The following is a 27,284-nucleotide window of genomic DNA, read 5'->3' on the forward strand; positions in this document are numbered from 1 at the left end:
GTCAGAGTCTCTGGTCTTTGGCCCAGCACAGGACAAACTGACAGACTCCCTGAACTTGGAAAACTGTCTCCAAACCACACAACACGGACCTAACAGTAAAGACTGACACATCACTGGCTTAAGGGACTTACTTAGTACAACCTCCCACCGGCAGTGGCTGACTGCTGGAATTGAAATGTGCAATAAACAAAACGAAGGCTCTGCTACATGGGGCTCAACAGTAGACACGGGCTGGCAGAGGAACAAATCAGCAAAGCACAGATCAAGGGAGGCTGAAATTCCAAAAACAGAGGGGAAAAATGAAGGAAAAGGAACAGTCTAAGAAATGTGGGACACCATTAAGCACAGGGAGTGCCAAAAGTGGAGAGAAAAGGACGGAAAAATTGTTGAGGAAGTAATTCCAAGATTTGATGAAAAACATTAATGTATGCAATCAAAAAGTTTAATGAATTCCAAGTAGGCTAAAAGAAACAATTCAAATGTCCATCAACAGGATGACAGACTGACTGCTGAATACTCATACAGTAACAAAATACTACTCAACAATAAAAATAACAAAGCACTGTTACTTAAAACAAAATGGATGAATCTTACATACAGGATGTTGACCAAAAGAAGCCAAACACAAAAGTACATACTGTATAGTTCTATCTATATAATGTTTCAGGTGAGGCAAAAGCAACCCCCCAAAAATCAGGAAAGTGGCTGATGTGGGAGGTGGGATGGTGTCTGCCTGGGAGGGAGCACTGAGGGAATTCTCTGGAGTGATAAAACTGTTCCGTATCTTGACAGGGCTGTGGTGGGGGTTGTGGGTGTATGCTTTTCACAAAATTGACTGAATTATACACCTAAGAATTAATACACTTTACTACATGTAAATTTTACCCCCCCAAAAAAGCAAATATTGAACTCTAGTTATATAGGTTGCCTTTAACAATGGTATAGCTTAGCGATTCTGAAACTACTTTTGCATATTCTAGGGACAATGAGCAATTTAAATATGGACTCTGGACTAGATAATAGTATTGTATCAATGTTAAATTTCCTAACTTTGATAACTTTACCTTGGTTATATGAGAGATCACCCTTGTTCTTAATAAGCATACATGTAAGTACTTTGTGGTAAGGAAGCACAGTGTTTCCAATTTCCTCTCAAATGATTCAGAAAAAGAAAATGTATGTTTATACATATAGAGAGATAATTAAGCAAATGCAGCAAAACATTAAAATCTGCTGAAACTAGATAAAAGGTATAAAGAAGTTCCTTTCATATTCTTTCAACATTTCTGTAAGTTTAAAATTGTACTGTAAGGCCCTGGCCAGGTAGCTCAGTTGGTTAGAGTACTGGCCCAATATGCCCAAGGCTGCAGGTTCAATCCCCAGTCGGGGCACATGCAAGAATCAATGAATGAACACGTAAGTAAGTGGAACAACAAATTGATGTGCTTTTTCTCTCTTTCTAAAATATCAATAAATAAATTTTAAAAAATTATATTACAAAATGTTACCCCCTCCCCCTCAAAGAAGGCTAACACTAGACTGGTTTCATCCATTTAAATATACCAAAAAGGAAAAATATTTCCTCTTTCTGGCCCTACAAGACTATTAGAATTAGGTCACCTTAATCCCACTCCCTGGTTTTACAAATGAAAAGTAGTGACCCCCAATGGAAGAAAGCAAAGCTGACATGTGACAAACTAAGCTGTGTCCCACACTGACACACCAAGAAAAGAAAGAAGCAAAAGTTTAAAGACATGCAAACCTCAAAACAATTCTTTAAGGGTCCAAGGGCCGAACTACCATTTCTTTGGATTCTTAGGGGTAAAAAAAAGGTTAATATGTTACTAATGTATTGCAACAGGGCAAAGGTTCACCATACTATCTTCTTTTACCAGTGGAAGGAAATTAACTGTCAGCCAGGACCATTATATATTTCCCATTTCAAACAACTTAGTTAAAGGATAACAAAATGTAAGAACTGTGTGTTTTCAGGTTCATATCCCAGGGCTAGGTATCCGGCAACCAAAAAATGCTCAGTGCTGGTGAATGTACAACACGATAAACAGAGGATGTATTATAGAATTATATGCTTAAAATCTACACAACTTTATTAACCAATGCCACCCCAATAAGTTCAATAAAATTTTTTTAATTAAAAAAATAAAAGCCCTGGCTGGTGTAGCTCAGTGGACTGAGAATGGGCCTGCGAACCAGAGGATCTCGGTTTGATTCCCAGTCAGGGCACATGGCTGGGTTGCAGGCCAGTTCCCAGCAGGGGATGCATGAGAGGCAACCATACATTGATATTTCTCTCCCTCTCTCCTTCCCTTCCCCTCTAAAGATAAAGAGGAAAGCCAGAAACTGACCCTATCCAACTCGAAAGTTACTACAAAGATCCGACAATGAAGACAGTGTGGTACTGATAGCAGAACAGACCAGTAGAAGAGAATACAGGGCGTAGAAACAGATCAACACAAATAAAGTCAAATGGTCCTTGACAAGGGATCAAAAACATTGCACTGGAGGAATGTCCTTTGAACAACTGGAGCTGGAACAAATGGACATCCAAATCCTAAAAGATAACGGGAGAAAATCTAGATGACCAATGGGTATGGTGATGACTCCTCAGATAAAACACCAAAGGCATGGCCCACACAAGAAGTCACTCATCAACTGAACACCATTAAAATTAAATATTTCTGCTCCGCACAAGACAAGGTCAAGAAAATGAGAAGAAAAGCCATGAACTGGGAGAAATATCTGCAAAAAATATATGTGATATATCTTTTACATATCAGGACAGTTATCCAAAATATACAAAGAATTCTTAAAACTCAACGATAAGAAATCAAACAACCCATTTAAAAAGACCCGAACAGACACCAAAGAAGATATACAAATGGCAAATAAGCATATGAAAAGATGGTTAACATGTTATATCATCAGGAAATGACAAATTTAAACAACAGTGAGATACCACGCCCCACCTACTAGGTTGATCAAAAACCCAAACCACTGGTAACACCAAATGCTGATGAGGCTGGGAGGCAGCAGGAACGCTCAGACTCACGGCTGGTAGGAATGCAGCACGGTGGGGACCTCTGGAAGGCCTGGAAGACAGCTTGACGGTTTCCTACAGATCTGAACATATTCTTACCATACTATTCAGCAATGAGCTGAAAACCTACGTCTGCACAAAAACCTGCACACAGATGTGTGTAGTACTTTTACTCATAATTGCCAAAACGTGATCAAAGAATCAAGATGCCCTTCAAAAGGTAAAGGGATGAAAAAATTCCATACAATGAAATATTATTCAGCAATAAAAAGAAATGAGTTATCATACCACAAAAGGACATGGAGAAACCTTAAATGTACATTGCTAAGTTAAAGAAGCCAACCCGAACAGGCTACCTACAGTATGATTCCAACTACATGGCATTTTGGAGAAGGCAAAACCATGGAGACAGTAAAAAGAGTAATGGCTGTTTCTAGGGGTTGGGGGAAGGGACATAGGGATGAATAGGTGGAGCCCGGGAAACATTTAGGGCAGTGAAACTATACTGTATAATACTGTACTGGTGGATACATATCATTACAGATTTGTCAAAACCCACAAAATATACAACGCAAACAGTAGTCCCTTTAGTTAATAATAATGTATCAATATTGGCTCATCGATTTTAACAAATGCCCCGCAATAATGAAAAATGTTAATAGGAGAAACTATGTGCCTCTGTACTTTCCCTCAATTTTTCTATAAACCCAAAATTGTTCTAGAAAGCAAAGTCAGTTAATTAAAAAGTGAACCTCTTCAATAAACTTCTCACCAGGTCTAATGAAGACATTCTCCACAGACAACATCGCTGCAATTGGAAGCAGCAGATCCTCACAGTCCAGAGAAGCAGCCTTTATAACTGCACACGTCAGGTGTGGAGGGAGAGGAAACTCCACCATAGACAAACCCAGTCTGGTCACGTAGCCACTCCTTAACAGAAAGAAAGACTTGTTAAGTCTTTCTACCTTGGGAGAATACAAATGAAATGTTTGTACTCATTCAAAATAAATTAGATATAATTTAGATTAAATCACCCCCAGAAATTCAATTCAATGTAAGAAACATATGGTCGTTGATAAGAGAAATGTAAAAAGACAATAAATTCCTTGTTGCCAAGGGCCAATACATCCAAAAAAAAACTGGACAATGATGCAGAGTGAGGTAGTTTACCATAAGACACAAAATGCTACAGAAACACACAAGATACCCTTGAAGGAATGAAAGAACGATAATTACCAAATCTTTCCCCATCACACAGTCACAAAATCAGGGGCTGTGGCTCTTATTGTTTTGAGGCACCCAGCATAATGCCTGGCACTGAAATAGTACTTCAAAATCACTTGTTAAATAGCACCAATATTAAGCAAAATCAGTTTTACGGTAGTTTGTAAATTCAGAATTACGGTGAAGAAAAACAAGATAATTTCTAATTTCAGGTAAAACAATCCATTCCATTCAAACAAATCATTTTCTACTTATAAAGGACAGTATTAAGAACTCTATTTTATAAGGAGATTAACATCTGTTGTGGTCAGGTTTGGTGGGGGGGCTCTGTTTGTTGTTTTTACCTGTTAATAGCATCACACTGGTAAAGTTGTTTAAGGGCTTCCAAAATAAGTCTCTCATTAGGTGGATCCAAATAGGGAAACCTGTGTGTTGACATGAGATAGAAAATGAGATTCCATTTCTCTCTTTCTTTCTTTCTTTTTTTAGATTTTATTTATTTTTAGAGACAGAGAAAGGAATGGAGAAAGAGAGGGAGTGAATTATCAACACGTGAAAGAGACATTCATCAGTTTCCTCCTGCATTGCCCCCAACAGGGACCTGGCCGCAACCTAGGCCTGTGCCCTGACTGGGAATCCAACCAGCAACCTTTCAGTGGTGGGCCAATGCCCAACCCACCGAGCCCCACCAGTCAGGGCAAGATTCCATTTCTTGAAAACTAAGATTTTATACAGATTCAAAACTTTTCTTTAAAAGGTTTTAGCTCTCCTATTTTTTGAATTTCTCTCTTTTTTTTTTAGTCATTCTATCATCATGATCAGCATTCAGCAAAGGGGGGAAATAACTTTTTTCTGAGTCAGTCTTCAATTAATTCAAGCACCTGTTTTTGATCTTAGCTGGAACACTCTCCCCATTCCTCTTATCTTAATCCCGCCTCATTCTTCACACGGCCAATGCCAACTCCTCTGTTCTTTGGTCCACAGTTTATTACACTTTATACAATTGTATAAAACAATGGAAAAATTCACTGAAAGTCACCAAAAAATACAAACTGTTTAATAGTACTTCAAAATGACTTTTGATAAAAAGGCAAGTATTTTCAACTAACTTTATCGTTTTTGTTTTACATATGTGTATGTACTTATTTTCTCCTGAACTCTAAAGGCAAGTTGCAAATACAATGCTAATTCACCCCCAAATACTCAGCATGCATTCCCCAAAAAGAGATTCTCTTACATAACCACAATACCATAAAACAATTAATACCTTTCACAAAGGATAACTGAGTGGCATATAACCAAGCATGAATATATATACACTTTTAAAGAGTAACAATAGTTACTCATTATTTCTGCCCTGGGTTATTTTTCCCACCGTAAGTCTGGACATGATAAATCATCTACTCCAATTTCTCACCTTGAAAACAGTCCAACAAAGGGCAAAAAGCCGAGTACCTTACACAAAAGTCCATTCCAGGACTGAGAGCTCTATTTCTAAACAAACAAACAAAAATCTCATAGACTCTTACAGTCAGCTTTCCAAGTCTGCAACACTTTCTGTAAAAGGGCCTAGTGGTAAATAGCCTGGCTTTGCAGGCCATATGGTCTCTGTCACAATTACTCAACTCTGCTGTTGTAGAGAGAGCAGCCATGCATGAATGGGCATAGCTATGTTCCAATAAAATTTTATTTATAAAAATGGTCAGGGAGCCTGCATCACAGTCTGTGACCTCTGCCCTAGGGCAATGAGAAACTAGTTAGCTTCCTCTTCTCTGTAAGAACCCTTTCAGATCTGTAAACACTACAATTATTTTTATCCCTTGATTATATCAGTTACTAATCTGCCAACCATTCTTGGTATTTGGTTTCTAAGGGACTCACTACCTAACTGCCAACTTCTAGAAACACTCTAGTTTGATGTCAAACTTCTCATAAAACAACAATATCCAAAATGAAACTCCAAATGTAGAGTGACCAGCACAGAATAGTGATGACATAATTCCCAGTCATCTGGATACTGCTGTCTATTAACATAACCATTCTATGCCAGAGGGACTTTTGAATTGTTTTCTAATAGCATAATATTGCAAACTCTATTAAGTTTGTCATAATCTGATAATTCCAGGTATTTTGCACATGAATTTCCCTAATGTGCAACTAAAACACAGACTGTGAGATGCAGCTTTCAGACTCTGACCTTGTGACTTTTGTCCAAGGTTCTGACCTGTTGAGATCATTCTAAATCTTGGTTTTAATTCTCCACCAATTAGAGAGCAAGACACTTTCCAGAAATCTGATAATCAAGACTTCAATACTTACTTAATGATTTCATTAAAAATGCTTACCAGGAAAAAGCAGAGATCAGTATCTTAATAGTAAAACCTCTACCTAGGCTACACAAAGCAATTAACCAATATTTTTTGGATTTGGATATTTGGCAACTAAACTCTATTCAGCAGTAGTGTCCTTCACCTTATTAACAAAGATGTCAAATGTAATCCTGTTAAAAACTGTGCTGAAAATAAGAGACATTGGGCTATCTTTCAATAAATTCTTGTAGCATATCCACTGTGCGGACGGTCCTGTCTCCCAACTAAAAAGAAGATGGTTTATAATGAGAGTCTTTGGGAACAATTTTGAATCACACTGATTATTGTAAGTCATCACTAAATGCTCTTAAACCATTTTCCACTAAACTATACTAGAATCTGCTAAGAATCAATGTCAGGCTTACTGAGTAGTTGTTCCCAAAATCTGTCATTTTCCTAAATGGAAAAATTAAGACATATGCATTTCTAACAATCTTCTGGTGACCTGTTCTGCATAACTTCTCATAGACAACCACAATGCATTTGACATTAAACATGCAAGTTATTTTAGAACCATGGAAACCATGTCTAAAGCCTCTAGACAGACTCATTTATGGTTATTAGGTGTCATCTCATCACTTTCTAATTCATCTTGATCATCAATTCCTCCTTATCTAGACTTGTTCTCATCTTTCTAGTTTTAAAGTCATTCTTGAGGAGAAAGGGGAAGCAAAATAACTGAAAAGCTCTATTTTCTTTCTGCCATCTATGAACAGTATACCGTGTTTCCCAAATACTGGTTCTCTCTCTTTTTCTACACATATCTTAAAGAGAAGGGGGAGAGAATCTTTCTTTTCTCCTTTCCTCTAGTTTGGGGACTTTTAGTAGTGTAAATCTTAAAACTTAATATGGAGAAAATAACTCAGTACAAATATTAAGTAATTATTGTTTGTTTTTCTAATATATATTTATTCCTGGTTATATGCTACCCTGCTATCCTTTGTAAATATATTCAAATCTGAAAGCTTTCTGTTTGGCCATTTAGATTTATTTAAATGGCTCTTCATTTATATCATTTATGACGACAATTAGAATTTCACATATTACATGCTTTCCTCTTTCTAGGACCTATATTCTCATTTAGAAAATCTCTGGTTTGTGATAACTAAAACCTTTTTCAACTGATTTTCCAAAAGTATACAATTTGTATTTGGATGCATCTAGTAATTATGATGAATTTAAAGGATGCAGCCCTGGCCGGGTAGCTAAACTGGTCAGAGCACCATCCCAACAAGCCAAGGTTGTGGGTTTGCTCCTTGGTCAAGGCAGATATAAGAAATCAACCAATGAGCGAACGCCTAAATAAGTGGAACAACAAATCAATGTTTCCCTCTCTCTCTAAAAAAAAAAATCAATAAATAAAAAATTTTAAAGAATGCATGGCCACCTTCTCCCAAGTTCCAGACATTTTTTACATTCTCAGACAAGACCAAAATTAAAAATAAGATAGTACTTTCCTTCATTACTTCCTTTACCATGTGTATGGAATATGAAATTTCAAGCCTCTATAATATTATCCTAGCCTTAGCTGGTGTAGCTCAGTGGATCTGAGTGCTGGCCTGCAAACCCAGGGTCACTGGTTCAATTCCCAGTTGGGGCACATGCCTGGGTTGAGATCCAGGTCCCTGTTTGGGGGCACATGAGAGGCAACCACACACTGATGTTTCTCTCCCTTTCTCCCTCCCTTCCCCTCTCTCTAAAAATAAATAAAATCTTTTAAAAAATACTGTCCGACACCATTTAATTTTATAGTTCATCATTTGACTAATTTAATAGTTCTATTCATTACTTCAAGTATTTGACTCTTGTTTCCCTGATACAACTCAAGCTTCATGAAAGCGAAAAACGACTAGAGTATTCCCCTGTCTCTCGCAGTGCATGGCACAATGCTGGTCATACAAAAGATGCTACAAAAAAACCCCAGAAAAACCTTTTTTGGCTAGAATTAAGATCATTATATACCTTCCACAATAGATAAGCCAGTGGTCACTGAACGACCCAAATATCAGCATAAGGTACACCACTGAACCAAGGTTAAAACGTGAGCAAGGGATCACACTCCAGTAAAGCAATGTAAAGAAGTCTTTTCTATGGGTATGGCTGAACCTTGATATGGAGGGATGTCTGAGCCAAATACTTCGAAGAATTTCTGGGACATAAGCTGGCTCCACCCTAACACATTTTTCTTTTTTTTAAAGCTGTCTACATACCTTATAACATCGTGTATGGCAAGGCACTTTAAGGTCAGCACTACAGATGTCAAACTAGTTCTCTTAATCTCAGGGATCACGTGGTCAGGCATACACTGGTTCCAGAAATCCTTACTATAGATCCGAAAGCATTTTCCTGAGGCAGTCCTACCAGCTCGGCCACTTCGCTGTAACGCCTCGCTCCTTTAGAAGAAAAAAAAGTAAAAGTCCCCAAAGTGTTCTGTGGGTTTCCTAAGCAATTCAATTCCCGCCCCTGAACTAACCAGAAATTATCTGATCAACTGTCCTTTGAACAAAAGGACCTGACAGAGAAGACTTACTTTGAAATTGGAACCACCTCCAGGATGTCCAACCCCAATCTGGGATTGTGATTTAACTGCTTCACAAAGCCACCGTCTACCACATATCTAAGGAGAACAAAAACCAGTTAAGTTTTTAGAAAGTAAGAAAAGACCTGCTTATTTTCAACCACTTTGGACTTCTATGTTCACTGTAAAACTTGAAAGTCAAGAAACTGGAACCCTCATGCATTGCTGCTGGAAGTATAAAGTGGTTCAGCCCATGTGGAAAATGGTTCAAAACTTCCTTGAAGCATTAAACAGAGAATTACCATATGACCCAGAAATCCACTCCTAAGTACGCACCCCCAAGAACTGAAAACAGTACTCAACAAGGACTTGCAGATGTGTGTCCACAGTAGCAGTATTTGAGAAAAGCAAAAGGCTGTTCCATGACCCATTAAGAGCTGAATAGAGGCACAAATTACGGCATGTACATATAATGGAATGTATACCATATTCCCAATCACTGCTTAAAAGGTACGGCGTTCTATCTTAGGGTGATGAAAATGCTTTAAAACTAGACAGACCTGGTGGTTGGACAATATCGTGAATGCACTACATGATACTTAACTGTTCAATTTTAATGCTAATTTTGTTATAGAATTTCTCCTCTTTTTAAAAAAAATAAACAAACCTGACACTCAGTTCTAAAACATTGTAATGGGTTCAAAATCTAATTCCAGCTAGCCTTTAACAATACCACTGTAAGTCAATTAAATGCAGAACGAGTCATGTAACAAAACAATTAGGAACAGCAGTAAGTCCACCATTTACTAAGGGAACATTCTGAAATACAATACTTAATAACTTTTACCTTTGCTGAAAACAGAAAATTGCAAATTAATTTATACTCAGTAGTATAAATTAATATACTACTGAGTATATTAATACTTAGGGGAGAGCTACTCCCCTAAGCCCTTAGTGAAACCATTATTTTTATTTAATTATTAAAAAAAATTATTTATTTACATTTAGAGGTAGGGGGAGGCAGGGAGAAAAAGAGGGAGAGAAACATCGGTGTGTGAGAGATAACAGTGATTGGTTGCTTCTCACATGCCCCCAACTGGGGACCTGGCCCACAACCCAGGCACGTGCCCTGACTGGGAATCGAACTGACAACCTCTCAGTTTGCAGGCCAGCACTCAATCCACAGAGCCACAACAGTCAGGGCTGAAACCATTATTTTTAAAGTAAAAGAGAAAAGGGAGAAGAAGTTAAACTTCCTTTCAGATCTGGGTGATCATTTTGCCAAAACGAAATATATTCCATTTTGGAGATTTGGGTCCAGCCTTCCTTTGGTAGAAAGACTTAATGATATAAAACACACTGGGCAAAAGACAACACCCAAAAGGAACACGGTTCAGCAGGCTGAGAGGACTTCATTCACATTAGCCATGAGTCTAGACTTACTTGCCAAGTGTTTATTATATCTACCCTAAAATTTCATGGCATCATTGATTACATTAAGTAAAAGATCTGTATCATAGTTCATTTCATAAAAAGGTGAAAAGTGAGAAACAGTGTCTCCACACAAACACCTGGATGTAAAAGCTTCCTCTACCAAGTGGAGCCGCCAGGTGAGACAGGAAGAGATCACTACAAGTATTCACTGGTAACAGGAATACAGAAAAACAGAGCTGGCGTCCTATTCAGTGACACCATGAAGTATTATCCATAATCTTAACTTGGGAAGAGAAAGCTACAAGTTGCCAAGTACAAGTAGTTAAAAAGTGGGATCAGAAATATTATGTACACTTCCTACTCCATTTCCTATTCACTGCAATCAATAATAACAAAAATGATAGGTGATTACAAGTAAAGCGGGAAAGAAGGGAATTAGCAGAGGGCACGGCGAAGCAGACTCAATCTTTTATGATTAGCTAAGTGGTTTTCTTGGCTTTAAAATAAATTTTAAAAGTTGTACCTGATTCCATCTATTGTCAAAGATGTGGCAGAAATATTAGTAGATATGACACATTTTCTAATTCCAGGTGGAGGTGGCAAAAATATTCTCCTCTGTTGATCTATAATATATGTTAAAAGAAAATACTAATTTATAACATGCATTTGTCAAACTCGAGTTTTGAAAAACTTCTTTCCATTAAAAGTTATATTTTCTTCACCTCTTTATCTTGAATTCAAAATATAATAGCAAAACTATTTTTCCCTCACCATTCACTGTTAAAGCTTTAAGATCCACGGAACCACAGATTATTATTGCTAAAATAAACCCTACAGTAGACTCCTTTTGTAGGTCATCCCTCCCTTTGAGAAGATTTTAAAACTGTGGACCTCTTTTGCATTAAAAGACATGTATATACACAAATAAAATATTTCAAGCAATTCCCATCCATGGACTACAGATTAAGGACCTCTCTCTGCCTTAAAGATTAATTAGGTCAGTGGTTCTTACTTTTTTGGTATCTGCCCAACTCATGACTACCTGTCTAAACAAGTAACTCCACACTCATTTCCACTACCCACACATTTTGAAGGGTGGGCCCCAGCAGTGATATTTGGAGTATGATACCTTGCTCCTTTGGTCATAGTTTACTGTACAAAGGATAAACATCTCCCCCAAGAGAGGCCAATTTGATTCTCTTGTGAATCTGGAAAAGGGTCCAAGGGACGCTCAATTTCATTAGGCTACTCTTTTGTAAAGAGAAAAATAAACTCGTGAACCACAGTACAGTGACTAATACAAATGAAAGAGAGAAAACTAGTCTAAAGAAAGAAAAAAAAAAATCAATCAGCCACAAGAGTTGACAAGAGTATTTCTGGATTCCTGACACATCCCAGGCCCTTGAAGGCCTGGGTGCAGATTAAGTAGAAAGATGGATTTGGCCAGACTCCCTCTCCTGCCAGGTTATGCAGAGAACTGTGCAAGACAGCTGAGAATTTCTGCAAGGAAATAACTCCAGTACGGGCAAAAAGAGTTAGGTGTAGGCTAGTAAAGGACTAGTCTCAATGCATTTTGAAAATTGTTGACTTAGGAATAGTAGAGTAGGTTGGAAAACCAGGAAGAAACCATCAGAAAGATGTTTAAAACTGAGATCAGAAAAGGTGGTAATGACAAAGTCTAGGATGTAAGCTTTTGAATGTGTGGCTAAAGTAGGATGAAGATAAAGATCACTAAAGCTAAAGAGGTGGAGGAACTTCCAAGCAAGGGATCTGGGTGGATCATCTATTTCAATGACCTCCAAACACTAGGAGTAATCATTCCAGGAAGTACATGGATATGAAAAGTAATTATTAGCATTTCTATATATATTTTTCACAAGTCTTTAGAATTTTTTATTTTATATGTGTTTACTAATGTATCATACATTATATATTAGAACACATATATGCACATATGTATATATATGTATGTGTGTGTGTGTCTTTTTTCACACATTTTTTGTTGTTTTGGTTTTTTTTTTAAACCCAACTGGTGTGGCTCTGTGGGTTAGCAGGGTGTCATCCTGCAAACCGATAGGTTGTTGGTTCAATTTCTGGTCAGGGCACAGGCCTGGGTTGCAGGCCAGGTTCCCAGTTGGGGGTGTGCAAGAAGCAACCAATTAATGTTTCTTTCCTCTCTCTCCATCCCTTCTCCTCTCTCTAAAAATACATAGATAAAAATTTTTAAAAGAACAGAAGAATGAAAGAAAAACATTTTATATGCCTGGCTGCATTTGATTTCCACAAGAAATGCCCCTTATTTGCATAGAAAGTTCACCTTTTCTGCTTGAGTAACCTCCAGTTTTTCTTTTCAGCAGCCAAGAAAATCTTTAATAAAACCTGCTTTCCAATAAAGTACAAAGGTTGTTTTCCAATAAAATCTTACCAAGATCCGTGTATTCCCAATATATAAAACAGACAAAAGCTAGACTATTATGAGAAAGAAAAGGAGTGGCACAAACAAGCACAGTGTTAAAATAGTTGAACTAGGCCAACGATCTCACTTTATAGATGAGGACCTAAGGCCCAGGGAACAAGTGGCCTGACCACAGACAGGCCAATTTAAAACTAAGTCGAAGCCCTGGCCAGGAAGCTCAGCTGGTTAGAGCATCATCCCCATACACCAACGCTGCATGCAGGTCTGATCCCCAGTCAGGGCACATACAAGGAGCAACCAACAAATGCATAAATAAACGGAACAACAAATTGATGTTTCTCTTTCTCCCTCTCAAATCAATAAATAGAAAAATAAAATCAAGTTGAATGATGTTGCTATTCTTCCGTATCACTCCAAAATTAATTTCAAAAGTGAGAAAGTGCTAGAAAGGCAGAGTTTTAAGAATACATCTAGAGAAGTTTTAATATAGCTATTAAAATAATTCCCAAAAGACCTATTTCTTTCAGATTTAAAAAAATCTGATGAAACACATAAGGGTTAAAAATTACTTTGATAGTTCTTAGATTTAGGTAGCATGTATCTTCCAAATGATTCACAGGAATTATCATACCACTTTGTAATTCAAATCATGTTTATACATTTATTGTCTATTCACTCTACTACAGTGTAGTTCTATGGAATAAGAATATTCTTTATATATACAAGCCATATCCCCAGCACGTAGAACAATGCCTGGACCATAGGAAGTGCTCAGTAAAGCTGAATGAATTCATAAATAAAAAATGCATTATATACATAATTAATTAAGTTCCTTCTACCTCTGCAATTTCATATTAATCTCAACTTTTACCTAAGTTAGAAATGTCCTTTCTAAACATATTTACCTGTAATCTCATCCATTTCTCAATCAACCTATTTCTAAAAGTCCCAATCACCAAAATTTAAGTGTCTTTACCATTTTGTTTACTATAATCAATGAAAAAGGGCTGAAACTGGGGTTTTGACAGAACCTGTAGTTGCTTCACATTTACATTTTATCCACACACTTTAACACCATATTCCACAAGCATAATCAAATGCCAGTCCGTCTGTTTATGGGGTTTGGAAAAACGTAAAATGCATATATCTTAAAGCACGTTCTCATTCTCCGTGAAGGAAAGGGGAGAGAGTGAATACTTACATACATTAAGATGTAGTAATTCTCCTGATTACTTCCATTCCCTGGTTTTTTTACTTAAAGATTCTGATATTCCTTTTCCCATCTATCTCAGCACCTAGTAAGATACTTGAATGTTATTAACTAGATGAGGGGGCAGATTGACAAACAGGCAGAGGCAGGAAGATGTTCCAAAGTCCCAAAGTCCACCAAGAAATAAGAACATTGAGGAGAAAACATTCGACTGTATCGATGGAGTAATGTTCCTACATACAGTCTCAGTGGAGCAATGCACCTAAGATACATATGCACGTGACATATTATATATTAAGGCCAACTGACACTTTCTCATAGAATTTCTTGTCCCAAAAAGATCCCAAAGCAAAAATACATCTTAGAGAGACAGAGTAAAAGGAACATAAAGCAATAAACAAAAACTGTCAATCAAAGAAGAAAAATTAACGAGGATTCTAGAACAGAACAAAGAATTAAAACTGTTCAACTCCAGCTCTACCCCTGCCCCAGATGTCATTTTTGGGTGAGTCAAAAATATCTTGAGAATTCTCACTAACACAGCTGAAAATGAAATTCCTGACACAGGAAAGGTTTGAGAGAATCCTTAAGTGCAGCTGAAAGAGATAAAGTAACTAGAAAGTAGCTCAAGAAATATAAAAGACAGACAATCGAACATAAGAGTTATTAGTATCCCTGATGTAGAGAAACCAATAAAGTTATAGTCAAAGATGTAACACCAAAAAAAGGCCCTGAAATAAAGAACTGAATTTGCAGAGCAAAAGGACACATCAGCAAAGATCATCTTGTCTGTGGTTGTGGTCACACGGATAAGTACATTTGTCCAACTCCATTAACTATAATACTTAAAACAGGCATAGTTATTGTATGTAAATTACACCTCAATAAAGTTGATTTTTAAAAATTAGCACTTCAAATCCAGGAAATTTTAATATAAAACAGTCAACACCAAAAGAAAAGAAAAGAAAAGAAAAGGAAAGGAAAGGAAAGAAAAGAAAACATATCCTAGAACTGCTGAACTTGAAGGATAAAAATAGGAATTTTCAGGCAATCAGACAAAAAAAGCAAATCACTTACAAGGAAGGAGAAAAGCCAGGCTGGCCTCAGACTCCTCCGCAGCAACCCTCAGTGCCCGGAGACAACTGGACAACGCCTACCAAGTTCTAAGGAAAAGAAAGTGTGACCCAAGAACATAAAACCCAGCCAAGATGTAGTTCAAGTATAAAGGCAAAAGCCAGACATTCTAAAACATAAAAGAGCAACAGAAAACAACACTCAAAAGCACTTTCTTCTATTAAAAAAAAAAGTTAACCAAATCCAGCAAATGGAAAATTAACCAAAAATAATGTAGAAATGGAAAACCATGGTTAAAAAAAAATGATGGTAAGCACTAAATATATCTGAATGATGTAAAAATAACTCACAAAAATGAGAAGGGGAGGACATAGAAGAGTAAAAAAGTACTTAGATCCTCATCAGATAAGATCTCCAGTCAAATATGGTCTAAAAAGAAGATATTAATATTTTTCATCTTTTTAAATTTTAAAGTAACCTTTTATAAAATATTCTCTCATGTGGTAAGGGTTTACTTGAAGTTTAACAATTCCTTCAAGTAAATTCAAGTAAAGTTATATACCTTTTTGAAAAGCAACAGTGCCCCAGCTGGGTAGCTCAGTTGGTTAGAGCATCATCTCAAGAAGCCAAGGGTGTGGATTCCGTGCCCAGTCAGTCAGGGCATGTACAAAGACCAACCAACGAATGCCTAAATAAGTGGAACAACAAATCGATATTTCTCTCTCTCTCCCCCTTCCTCTCACTCCAAGGAAAATCAATAAACAAAAAATTGAAAAGCAATGGTATAATCTCACTTTTAAAAAGCATTTCTATCAACCTACCTATTTAGTTATCTTTCTACATGTGTACACAAATAGACACACACACACACACTCCAGAAAAATGGTTTTCCTAATATTAAAGATGGTTATTTCTGGATGGAGGAATTTGAGGTCATTTCTTTACTTTTACCTTTGTAATTTTGCACACTGCTTGAATTCTCTACAATAAAACCGTACAATTTTTCCTCAATTGAGTAATTTTTCTTTAAAGAAAACTGGTGCAAACATGTTGACACACTAACAGCGTGCTAATTCTGCAGAGTGGAAAATGGATTTTTTGTATTTTTCTGTACTTTTAAAGATTTCTCTAAAGGGGCAAAAAAGAGAAACATAAGAAAGCACATATAACATAATTCCATTTTTTGTTTAAAAACCTAAACAATAAAAATATGTGTAAATACATAAAGAAAAGTTCAGAACGACATACCTCAAGAGACTGACAGTCATCAGTACTTAACCATGTGGTGGGACCTGAAGAAGTTTAATCATTTTCTTACTTTGATTTTTATTGAAGTATGTATTTCTTTGTAAGACAAAAAAAAGTCCCATTTGGGGAGGCTCCACATAGAGTAAAAGTTTTTATGTGAAGCTCAGTAACCTTATTCCCCACACTTTTAATCTTAACATTTAAAGAAACTATTGTAAACAAAGCAAATTTGAGTTACCCGCCACACTGAGGTAAAGTCTTTGTATTGTAGGAAGACAGAAAACTATTTTGGGATTTATGCAATAATCTAAGTGAGCAGATTTTCCTCACTTCAAATGATGTGAGGAAACACTAAATGCAAGTATTTCAGGAAACACACACAGTTTTATCATCCACTACTGAGTCAATAACCAGCCATCAAATACAGATGCACCACATGACCATCACTTAGCCTCTATCTGTAAAATAAAGAAGTTTGATTACGCAAGAACATATCTATATCTATATCTATATCTATCTATCTATCTATCTATCTATCTATCTATCTATCTATCTATCTATAGCATATGTGCATTCTTCTAGAGAAACAAGCCATGACTTCCATTGCCTTTTCAAAAGAATCTGAGGCACTACCCTCCAGAAGAGGCTAAGAAGCACTGAATTAGATCATTACTTTTAGTGCTAAAATTGTCTAACTCCATGCAAATATGTGTCACTATGTTAGACACAGGTATATTTCAGTTCCTAAATTTTTGTGGGGTTGTTTGCCCTAGATGCATGACAAGCCTGAGGGACTGTAATACCTCAAACCAAAGAAGGAAGTCAGAAGAGCAAAAAGGTTTGAGAGCAGCAAGAAAAAGGTTCTAGACAGAGCATTCGATGTAAGACATTTAAAGAACATGTGCAAAAAGTCAAAACTCTGGAACTTAGTCTAACAAATACTTAATCAGGACTTTTTCAACATACTGTACTTGCCTTCAAGAAGTTCAGTCTCTTAGGAGGAGACAACCATAGCACGAGACAGAATGTGTGACGTGCCGCAAGAGGTACAGCAAAGCTGTGGTTCAAATGAAGAAGAGATCAAAGCCAGTTGTGAGGAGGGAAGTTGGGAAACATTTTTTATGGAGTTGGTGAAACACAGTAACAGGATTTCAGCCAGTGAAAGGGGAGAATAAAAGAGAAAGGAGTTGCTCAAGTTAAGGAAATAGCAAACACAGTCACAAAAAAAGATGTGGGAAGAAAAGAACAAAAAATACCACCAACACGTCTAGCTTGAGAGAACATCACAGAGGGTGCGGGTTGGCGGAGTTGAGCCCAGGGAGCAAGACCATGTAACCTAGGCCACAGAAAGGACATACAACACCTCTTCCTATGTGAGATGAAAATTTTTTTATGCCAACTAAGGACATATTTTAAAATGTCTCTTGCCCTGGTTGGTATAGCTCAGTAGGTTGAGCACGGGCCTGCAAGCCAAAAGTTTTCCAGTTCGATTCCTAGTCACGGCACATGCCTGGGTTGTAGGCCAGGTCCCCAGTGGGGGGCTCATGAGAGGCAACCACACACAGTGATGTTTCTCTCCCTTTCCTTCTCATTCCCTTCCCCTCTCTCTAAAAATAAATAAAAAAAATTTTTAAATGTCTCTTTAAAACACTCAGTCACCCTCATGACTAGCCCAGAAAGAAGCAAATATAAAATATCCACATTGTAATTTTTACCTAGTCAGTAAACCTAGATTTGGGCCATTTTTTTAACCCCCTTCACTACAGGCCACAAGCAGGAAACCCTTCTTCCCTCTCCTTACTCTCAAGTGCAAGTTTTCTGTCCCTGAAGCATAACAGGAAAGAAAGGAAATAACACGATAATAAGAAAATAAGTACTGTATTATATTAAGCAGGCTTCAAAAAGCCTATGGGCCCAGGAACCTAATACTCTCCCTACTTCATCTAACTCCAACTCACCCATTACTCAGTCTGAATGCCATTTTGCACTGTTATAAACTACTGTAATAAATACTATTATGCTCATAATGGATCACCAGTAGCTCACCCCTATAGCGCCTTTGGAACCAGGAAGGAAACTAAAGCAAACGAATCCCTGCGGCAACAGCTCTACTCAGACCCAGCCCCACATCTTCAGCGTTTACAGCTGAAAATTTCAGCGGGAATTAAAGCTGAAAGCAGGCTGCGGTCATGCTAGAAGGAGACTGAATCCCAAGTTATTAAGCTGGCACGTTAATTCAGCTGCTAATAAGGAATAGCTGAAGGTCCCCAACAGGAGACTGACACAATCAGAGCCGTGCTGCTGGAAGACTGCACTTACCACCCACGTAGGATGGCACCTGACATCGGGGAAAACAGGTGAGCGGGCTCTGTTAACAACCCAGGAAAGCAGACTGAGGATCCCAATTTTAACAATGACAACAGAAAAAGAGAAAGAATGAATAACCTGAATAGGACAATGGTAAAAAGAAAACCTGCAGGAGTTGCCACCCATTTTGACCGAATGATCTAGACCGGCAGTCCTCAACCTTTTTGGCACCAGGGACCAGTTTCCTGGAAGACAGAAGGGTTCAGGGAGATGGACAGAAAGGAGGCGGAGCTCAGGTGAGCTTTGCTCACGGTCCCTGAAAGGCCACACACCCTGATGCAGATGATATGATGCACAGACCAGAAATCCCAGCGAGGAGACACAGGGGGTCTAGACGTGGGACAGGGTGTGACCTGGAGAGTACTTTCGGGAATCATCCACAGAGAACTGACGGGTGAGTCCTGGAAGCCAACGTCACCAAAATAGAGAATTCTAAGAATCAAGCCTTAGAAAATAGTCACATACAGAAGGGCACAAAGGCTACAGAGGGTAGGAAGGCAGAAGCCTTATGAAAGACTGGTCAGGAGAACCAGATAATTGAAGAGTATCTCAAAAGAAAGCATTTCAAAGAGATTTATTATCACAAAATCAAAATATGGAATAGCCGTGATATGTGAGAAGTTACTAGCAATTTTTAACAGTAAGAACACTGGATTTCAGGATGTTAAAAAAGAAGAGCAGGTATAGAACATTATTTTTAACGTGGCAATAAGAAGAGGAAAATGAAATTTTTTACTTTATATGGAAAAAGTATAATTAGATAATGGTTAATAATAAAGCAACCACACTGTTTTTAATTACCTTTTCACTTACAAACTAAATTTTAAGAGTCATTACATCAATTCCCCAGAAAATAGTAAGAACCTTAAACATCTAATAATGACCCTAAGAATTCCCTTTACGATGTAAAAATCTAAAAATAGATTTCAATATTGAGAGCATGGGCTTAACAGCATCACAAAAGAAATTTCTGTAATAGCATGTGGTCTGCGGTTATTTGACAACACATAGTCCTGAACATTTTTTGTTAATATTTCAAGAACCACCTATTCAACAAAAACAAAAAATACACATAAAAAATAAAAGCATGTAAATGCCTTTTACTTTACATTAAATGCAAATCCAATCAAACTCTAGGCAGCTACAGCTAATTTCCCTTTAGTTTTACAAATCAAATTCCTAATAAAATAGGTTCACACAAAAAACTCTTAACTTCATTTAACAGCATTTATCATGAACAAATCAGAATAAGAGTTTGCATTTGCTCTTTGAATTTACATTATTCTTGAAAAGTAGACTAATGTATGGATGCTTAAAAAAATCCACTGCGCCTAGTCTCAGATATTTCTGGGTACGTATGATTTCTAAAAACTGTGCAGCTGTGGCAAAGCAAGTTTGACTTGTGGTATTACTAGCAAAAAATCATAGTCCTTATCTCAAAAAATTACCAATATTTGTGTTCTGCTGGGAGAAGACATAGCTCACTTTTAATAATTCTAAGGAGCAGGTTAAAGGCTCTTGAAAAAGTAAATGTGAAAAGACAAGGGGAAAAAATCTCTCAAGGGATGCTGGTTCTTTTAAGCTCTGTTTCATGGTCTAGGTGTTAGTCACAGAGATGAGATCAATTTGTGAAATTCACTGACCTAAAAATAAACACCTAGAATCTATGCATTCTTCTGGACATATGTGATTGTTCAATAAAAAATTTTTTTAATCAGGCAAATTTTCTATGGTAGTGAGGAATTACCTGTTGTCATAGATCCGTAACACGGCAATATTAACAACCCGTCTAATGTGGTGTCTTGGACATCATAATCGTAATCCACAGACTCTGCCATCTGAAAAAGTAACTCACAACTTTTTTCGATTTCAAATTGACCTGAAACAAGGGGGGGGGGGGGACAATGTCAGCAACTGAATAGCAAAATTAATTTAAGAGTGAAAATACAAGGCCTTCTAAATCAAAATCAGTTTTGAATAATAGTTATTTTAAATCTCCCACTTTGATCTAAAGAAGATGAAGACATAATTTGTACCAAATCTCAACAATAAAACCAAAAATAGAAGAAACACCAGTTTCCAAGAAAGTTAAATCTCTACAGGAATCAACATGTTTATCATCCTCAAGCCTTTCATCTTGTCAACACGGTATTTAAAGAAGATCCAGTGCAGTTCATCCATAAGGTAGGGAAATCTAATCCAGGAGATAATTGCATTTAGGTATAATACTTAAGTAACCTCAAAAAGGCAGACTGTTACAATATCTCACTTCTGACGTCCGTATAAGATGGAGTAGGAGGTTAGCTATGAAATGACTCATTTCTGTTCAAAGGATGCCGCTACTTGAAGAATCACATTAATCTAGGATTTAACTATTCTATTTTTGACCTGCAAAGAAGGCTCATCTCTGAGACATGGATTCCACACCTCATGTACTACTATCATCAGTACCATCCCACAACTCAAAGAAGAAAGGAGCTGGCAGGGTGTCTCTTGCAATGATGAAATTAATCATTCCGATTCAGGACTAGTATGGTAACACCTCTATATAAGACAGACTAATAAAAACACTAATAATTTAGCATTTAATATCTTTCTTCTAAAAGGTCAGTGTGTTTTACATGTGTACTAATAACACTGATGTTTTTAATGGCAATAAAGAATTACCTTATATAAGATAGAAAATCTAAAACTATTTAGATCATCATAAAAAGCTAGGGCAACACGAGTAGTACCCAGATTTCCCAAGGAAAAGAACACTTTATTGTGGTGCCACATCCCTTCTTATAAACGGTACAGTAATTTTAAACCTGATACTGAAATGCTCACCAGTCAGAAAAACCAAGATGTCTCCAGCCATTTCATTCAAATGGATATCCATGGTCACTTTCACAATCTAAAGCAAGAAACACAAGCATAATATGCTAGTGGAATTCAGCCTCCCTCCTACCTCCCACTGTTCCACAGAAAAATTAAATTTGGTTCTCAAAAGTCCTAGAACCTGTAAGGGCTGCCATTAATAGGAAACAAGTAAAATATCAAACTATTCAATCAACTAGAATCGCAGATTTTTAAAAAAAGACAAAAAAGGATGCCAAGTAATATACCGCTTGAATATAGGCAGTATTTTCCCGATCTCGTGGGCCAATCAAATTGCAGAATTTTTCTCTGACTGGGTAAAGCCTTCCAGGTATATCAAATATTGGACAATTTCCAAAGAATGCAGAGAGCTTGGCTAATTCCATAGTTGCTGACATCACCACGACCTTTAAATGCTCCTTTCTGTTAGAAGACTTCTCCTGAAATAGCTTCTTTAATAAACCAAATAAGATGTCCTGAAAGAAAAGTAAATCTCTATTAAGTCACAAAAACACGTAAAAACCAACTCATTTTAAATATTTTACTTTCCTAACCGATTCCTTTTTCATTTGGTTAAATGTAAGAGGAGGCAATTCTCCATGTACTAAAAAGCTACCCCAAAGCAAACTGTCTAATAAATAACCAATATACTACAATACTCACTGTAGTTAGAGTTCTCTCATGGGCTTCATCCAAAATAATGACACTGAACTTGGTAAGATTTGGATCTCCCAGAATATGTTTCAATAAACATCCATCAGTCATATATTTGATTGCTGTTTCCTAATGTTCAAAACACAAAATATCAAAACACACGCACACACATACGTACGCATGTACATATATGTATATAGTTTCACAGAAATTCACCCCTGCTTTGCAAACTAAATTTTCTCCCAAAATGTACACATTTTAAGTGATCAAACTAATCTAACCAAATAAAAGAGTACATAAAATGGCCTAATAACAATAATGGCAAATTATGAAACTTATCTCTACAGAGACAGGGATGAGGCACTAAGGTGTGTGTCCTGGGATAAAGCAGCAACAGCGACCAGTTAAGCAGATACAATGAAGTCAGAGAAAATCGCTGAGATAATGCAATGGTTTCAGGTGAACAAGTTGTGGGAAACAACAATGAAATGGGCTTCGTTTCCCTGTCTCAGCCACTATTGTAGGGGATTCAGAAGAAAAGGTAAAGGAAATGGTTAGGTGTGTAATTTCCTCCCAATTCCTTTCCTGCTCATTCTCCTATTAAAAATTATTAGTGCCAGACAACCAGTATTAAAACAAGATGAGAATAAGGTACAAAAGCTAGAAGCTAACAGTATGACATGCATACAACAATAGAAGAAAACAAGAGAAAAATCCACAGCAGTGACTACTAAGATGGCAAAGATGGTACTTTGGAAAGTCATTCTGAGCCACAATTTCATCCCTATTAGGGACTGTATGTAGATTAGGGATTATTTTATAACTGGTATAGGATTAAGAAATCCTGAGCAAGTGTAAACTAGAACTATTAACAAGAAAACAATTTAAAACTTGTAGTGCTATGAATATAGAAACTGCTCAATACAAAATTACTTTCTTACTTTGTTGTCAGTTTTCCATCGACTTCAAGAATATAACATACAACATGGATGAACCTTAAAAACATGCCAAATGAAATAAGCCAGACACAAGTATGAAATATTGTATGAGACAGGCAAATGCAGAGAGACAGAAAGTCAAACAATCGAAGGCACCGGGGACTGGGGTAGGAGGGACGGTGCATCTCTCAGTCTGGGACGCGAAAGACTTTTGAAAGCAGACAGTGCTGATGGTGGCACACACTGTGAATGTTCTCGGTGCCCGTGAGTTGTACACCTAAAAGTGGTTAAAAGGGTGAATGTGATGTTATGTGTATTTCATAATAAAAAGGGTTTTTTTAAAGCATACAAATATAATGCACATGTAGGATCCTTGTAGCTAAAAAAAGAAGAGAGAGTCCTAAGAAAAATGAACATAACTGTCACTTATAAACCAATTGAGAAGGCAGAAAACAGGTTAAACAGCAGAGATTCCAGAAATAAAGCATTAATGGGCAACAAAAATTAATCCTAATCTGAGGCTTTGTTTTGTTAAAAATATGAATAGACTTTCAAAGTTATAATCGTCCAAAATTTTCTTTACTCTTTCCATAAGTTTATAAAGTAATTACACAAATATCAACAAAATGTTTGTACCTTAGAGCTGCAATCATCGAAACGAACTTGGTATCCTACTTTGGACCCCAAAGTGCATTTCATTTCTTCAGCAACCCTCTGAGCAACCGATATGGCTGCTACTTTTCGTGGCTGAGTCACACCGATCATACCATGTTGTGAAAACCCTACCAAAACCAGAAGTAAAAAACACAAAAATGTCAATAGTTGCTTCCTATTAGAGCTAAATTATTTCTGGTCAATCAATACAAACTGTTCAATTATTTCCAAAACTCAGCAAATTAACAACATGCTATATTACACTTGTATCATGAAAGCTTAAGAATTAAAAGAATACATATTAATAATCATTCAAAAATGTGCATGTTAATTTGGCTTGGCTTTTTAAAAATCCAATCTAAAGATTTTAAATAGCAACCCATAAATTTTTAATCTCTAGGAATCCACAAAATTCCACATACTTCCTACAACAGATTTACCTGGGTCATAGATGTTTAAATATACCACCTGAAAAAATTCTACAAGCATTTATTTTTTCACATTTTAAGTATCTCTGAAAAGGAGAAAGGAGAAGCATCTTACACTTAATGGCAGTTTTCCTTTAACAGCATGTAAACAGTAGTATGTTTTAATCAACCGCATCTTAGGTATGATGCATAAGATTAAGTTAACATGTAAGCTAAGAAATGTTTGCTATTTTTATATGAATATCCAAAATCATTTTGTTCTATACCAACCTCATGCTAGAGAGTTTTACAATAATGAAGTGCCACTTTAAGGGCAATGCATCAGTTGACTTGGTGTTAGTAGAGTCAGGGACTAAATACTTACCTGATAATGCTCTGGAGAAAGAACGGAGAAATACCAATGTCAGCAACTGATATTAATGTATCCCCCCCCCAAAATATTTAACACCCAATGGTTAACAGTCTACAGCAAGACAAACATCCTATAGCAGAGAATCAGTATCTCCCTATAATGCTATTTGGGATTGTTATGGTAACTAAAAAATAGAAAAGATATCTCAATTAATTCCTGAATCTGAAAGAAAATGATAAAGAAGCAGGGAAGATGTAGGGAGGATGTGCCAAGAGAAGAATTGGGACTGTCAACAAATGCTAGGCATTTGTGCAACACAGAAGTCCTATTAGCCTTTAAGATGATATTTTTTAGATACTCCCCATATTATCCCAGAATAGAATTACCTGCTTCATATAGATATTTTGGAAGTTGAGTTGTTTTACCACTTCCTGTATTTCCAGTAACAATAAGGAATGAATTGTCCCTCACAGCTTGAATAAGCTTTTTTCTTTGCTTTTGAATAGGAAAAGTTGGAGTAGTTCCTCCCTCCTGCGATGTGCATCCTTTCTCTTCTGTAAGGAGAAAAATGATTGTGCAATTAAAAGATCTGTAAAGCTATCTCTGACTCAATTTCCCAGAACTTAACAGAGAGAGACAATAAAATTTTAGGGTTGGAAGAGATCAACCTATCACTTCTCAATTAAATCACCTAAGTGTAATTCATAAGTGAGGGTTTATAGGCCCAGAACAACTTTTTAGTGAAATCTAACAACTTCAGCATTTGCTAATGCATGACTCAAAGTACTCGACAAAGTAAGCCTAGCACAAGGTTATACATATATGTAAGCATACCTATACAGAAGCACAAAACCCAATTTTATTAAACAAGAAATAAAAAACTGGAACACAGTAGAAAACTCTCGGCTGAATTAAAAGCCACCTGTGTTTGCTTCTGATTCATGGTTCAAGTTAGGTCCCTGTTCAGAGTGACATATCCCAGAAGGCCAAGTGGTGGGTAACCATGGAAACTGGCTCCTAGAAACTGGCTCCCTCTATACGGTACCCAAAGGCAGGCTGGCGGCCCGACGAAGGCGGGGGAGGGGGGAATAGATGGGTAGAGAACAAAGGCTTTATGAGCCTGTTTAGCAGCACAGCGCGTCTCGGTGCTGGGGTTCACTTTTTTATCCCCCAGCAGGGTTTTCACTCAACTTGGGTCTGAGACCGCCCCTTTCCAGACCAAAGTGTTCACTGGACGCAAAGTTCGCCTCTGGCTTGGGGGGGGCGAGGAGAACGCTGCGCCCCTTCCCACTCTGCTCTGCCTGCCCAAGGCTGACTTTTATTGTCCCCCACACACCCCCCTGCCCGAACTCTCACTGGCCTCCAAGGCATCCCGCAGACCGCACCTCTGTCAGCGTTGGAAACCGCCGAAGGCCGCTCTTCCTGGGGCTCTCTGGACCGCTCTCCCTCCTCTTGTCGCCGTGGCGCCCTGCCCGCGACGGCGGGAAAGCGGGACATAGACCTGGCCCGCAGCGGAGGTGAGCACGTCCACCTTTCCGGGGAGATGGGAGGGGAAAGGCAAAGAAGACGCGCCCTGATGACGTAGAGGTGTTTACTTCCGCGCGTGCGACTGTGAGCGAGCCAAGGGGCAGCTTTTCAATGACGCGTTGCACTGTGGCCAGAAAGCTCCTCCCCCGGCCGCCGGGCCGGAGCCAAGAGCTGAGGGTTTCCCGCCCTGTGCCCACGAGCGCTGCTCCTGGAGTGGCGAAGCCATCCCCAGGGGCCTGTTCCTGTGTCTCCTATTGTGTGCAGAAGAGCCAAGAAACACCGTTTCTCAGCCACAGTGGTCATTGTGGCTTCACACACCTAACGGGATATGACCCTTTGCCGGGAGCTGTAACCTTCCTAGAATGCGGAGCCCCACAATACATTAATGCCTTGCGAATCCTGAAATAACCTGTTCGAGGCACTGAGCTGCAGAGCGTCTAGTTTTGTAGTGTCCAAAACTTAGGCCCCGTTTGCTATTTATTTCCTTCATCGGACCCTGCATTTTAATTTATTTACATGTTTATTGTCTTCCCCTTTCCCCTAACTAGACACAAAGGCGGAAACTTGAGAAAACCACGGTACACTCGGCCCAGCAAAGTCATTCAAAGTGAATTGTCAACATTTGTTGGATTTGGTGGATGAAGAAATGAATGATTTGTGGGCATAAGAATTAAGCTCACTTTTAAAATCTAATCTATTGTATTTTTTCATTACCATTTACTCCCCTTGTACCCCCTCCCCACAACCAGTAATCACCACACTGTTGCCCACGTTCATGAGTCTGTTTTCGTTTTTGCTCAATCCCTCCACCCCTAACCTACCGACCCCCACTAGCTGTCATCTACTATCCATCTATGAGTCTCTCTGTTTTGCTTGTCAGTGAAGTTCATTAGATGTCACATATGAGTGAAATCATATGTCTCTCTCTGACTTACTTCACTTAGCATAATGTTC

General features: G+C 37.7%; 1 protein-coding gene across 1 annotated transcript in view; it reads right to left on the minus strand.

The window, feature by feature from the left end:
* Positions 1–26,379, minus strand: part of DHX40 (DEAH-box helicase 40) — a 35,689-nt gene extending 9,310 nt beyond the window's left edge. The window contains exons 1-12 of the mRNA XM_037163691.2: positions 26,189–26,379; positions 25,190–25,357; positions 24,006–24,151; positions 22,441–22,560; positions 22,026–22,253; positions 21,748–21,814; positions 20,666–20,797; positions 11,127–11,226; positions 9,182–9,268; positions 8,862–9,044; positions 4,627–4,707; positions 3,831–3,988 (exon numbers count right to left, since the gene is read on the minus strand). Coding sequence (XP_037019586.1) covers positions 3,831–3,988; positions 4,627–4,707; positions 8,862–9,044; positions 9,182–9,268; positions 11,127–11,226; positions 20,666–20,797; positions 21,748–21,814; positions 22,026–22,253; positions 22,441–22,560; positions 24,006–24,151; positions 25,190–25,357; positions 26,189–26,300 — 1,582 coding nt within the window. The 5' untranslated portion in view covers positions 26,301–26,379. The remainder of the gene's footprint in view (positions 1–3,830; positions 3,989–4,626; positions 4,708–8,861; positions 9,045–9,181; positions 9,269–11,126; positions 11,227–20,665; positions 20,798–21,747; positions 21,815–22,025; positions 22,254–22,440; positions 22,561–24,005; positions 24,152–25,189; positions 25,358–26,188) is intronic.
* Positions 26,380–27,284: the final 905 nt, after the last annotated feature.

Source organism: Artibeus jamaicensis, unplaced genomic scaffold (assembly GCF_021234435.1).
Source record: "Artibeus jamaicensis isolate MK-2021 breed Jamaican fruit bat unplaced genomic scaffold, CSHL_Jam_final contig_1998, whole genome shotgun sequence".
Classification (NCBI taxonomy): domain Eukaryota; kingdom Metazoa; phylum Chordata; class Mammalia; order Chiroptera; family Phyllostomidae; genus Artibeus; species Artibeus jamaicensis.